The following is an 894-nucleotide window of genomic DNA, read 5'->3' as shown; positions in this document are numbered from 1 at the left end:
CCTGCTGAAAAGGCTGTAATTCTTTCCCCCCCACCCCGAAAAGAGCCATGTTGCTAACTTCTTCCCTTCCCTTTCCAGCTGTCCCGTTTCCTCCCACGCAGCGGCTCACTCTGAAGGAGGTGTTCGAGGATGGGAAGCCGAGGCTTGATGTCTTGAAGAGCCACTTGGTAAAGGAAGGGCGCCTGGAAGAGGACGCGGCGCTGAAGATCATCAACGATGGGGCTGCCATCCTTAGGCACGAGAAGACCATGATCGAAGTGGAGGCTCCCATCACAGGTCAGAGAGTTTTCTGCGGCCACGGTCTGAAACAAGGGGCCATCTAGGAAAAGAGCAGCTTTTCCGCTGCGTTCCTTCCATCAACGAGGTTTTGAATTGCCTGAGCTCGCTCTCAGAGGAGGGTTTGGCTGGGGTTGATCTCTGCAGCAGCTAGATGTGACGCAGGGGTGGCTGGGGTCAGAGCTGCTGTCACGACCTTGCTTTTCTTAGTGTGTAATTCTGTCCCTCTTTTGTGCTCTTCTTCCTCCCTCAGTGTGCGGTGACATTCACGGGCAGTTTTTTGACCTGATGAAGTTGTTTGAAGTCGGAGGATCACCCAATAACACCCGCTACCTCTTCCTGGGAGACTACGTGGACAGGGGCTACTTCAGTATAGAGGTGACAAATACAGCTGAGCCTGGGGCAGCTTGTACTGGACTAACTCTCAACTACAGACTGCTCTTGTGCTGGTTTTATGCTCTAGTCTGGTTTTGCCTGCAGGGACGGACGTGTAGATAACTTACGGTGTGGTTTTTGGCAGAACAGTGGTGGCCAAATGTCACAGGTTTGAGCTGCTTCCTCACCCAGCGACAGTTTGGCAGCAGCGGTGGGGTTAATGACTCAATTCTGCCTGCTGAA

General features: G+C 53.1%; 1 protein-coding gene across 1 annotated transcript in view; it reads left to right on the top strand.

Annotated features, from left to right (window-relative positions):
• Positions 1-894, top strand: part of PPP3CC (protein phosphatase 3, catalytic subunit, gamma isozyme) — a 23,948-nt gene that overhangs the window by 7,418 nt on the left and 15,636 nt on the right. The window contains exons 2-3 of the mRNA XM_010131547.1: positions 79-276; positions 530-654. Of these exons, the coding sequence (XP_010129849.1) occupies positions 79-276; positions 530-654 (323 nt within the window). The remainder of the gene's footprint in view (positions 1-78; positions 277-529; positions 655-894) is intronic.

The sequence above is a fragment of the Buceros rhinoceros genome, unplaced genomic scaffold, assembly GCF_000710305.1.
Source record: "Buceros rhinoceros silvestris isolate BGI_N320 unplaced genomic scaffold, ASM71030v1 scaffold15662, whole genome shotgun sequence".
Classification (NCBI taxonomy): domain Eukaryota; kingdom Metazoa; phylum Chordata; class Aves; order Bucerotiformes; family Bucerotidae; genus Buceros; species Buceros rhinoceros.
Note: the sequence above shows the minus strand (reverse complement) of the source record. Positions and strands in the feature narration are given on the sequence as shown.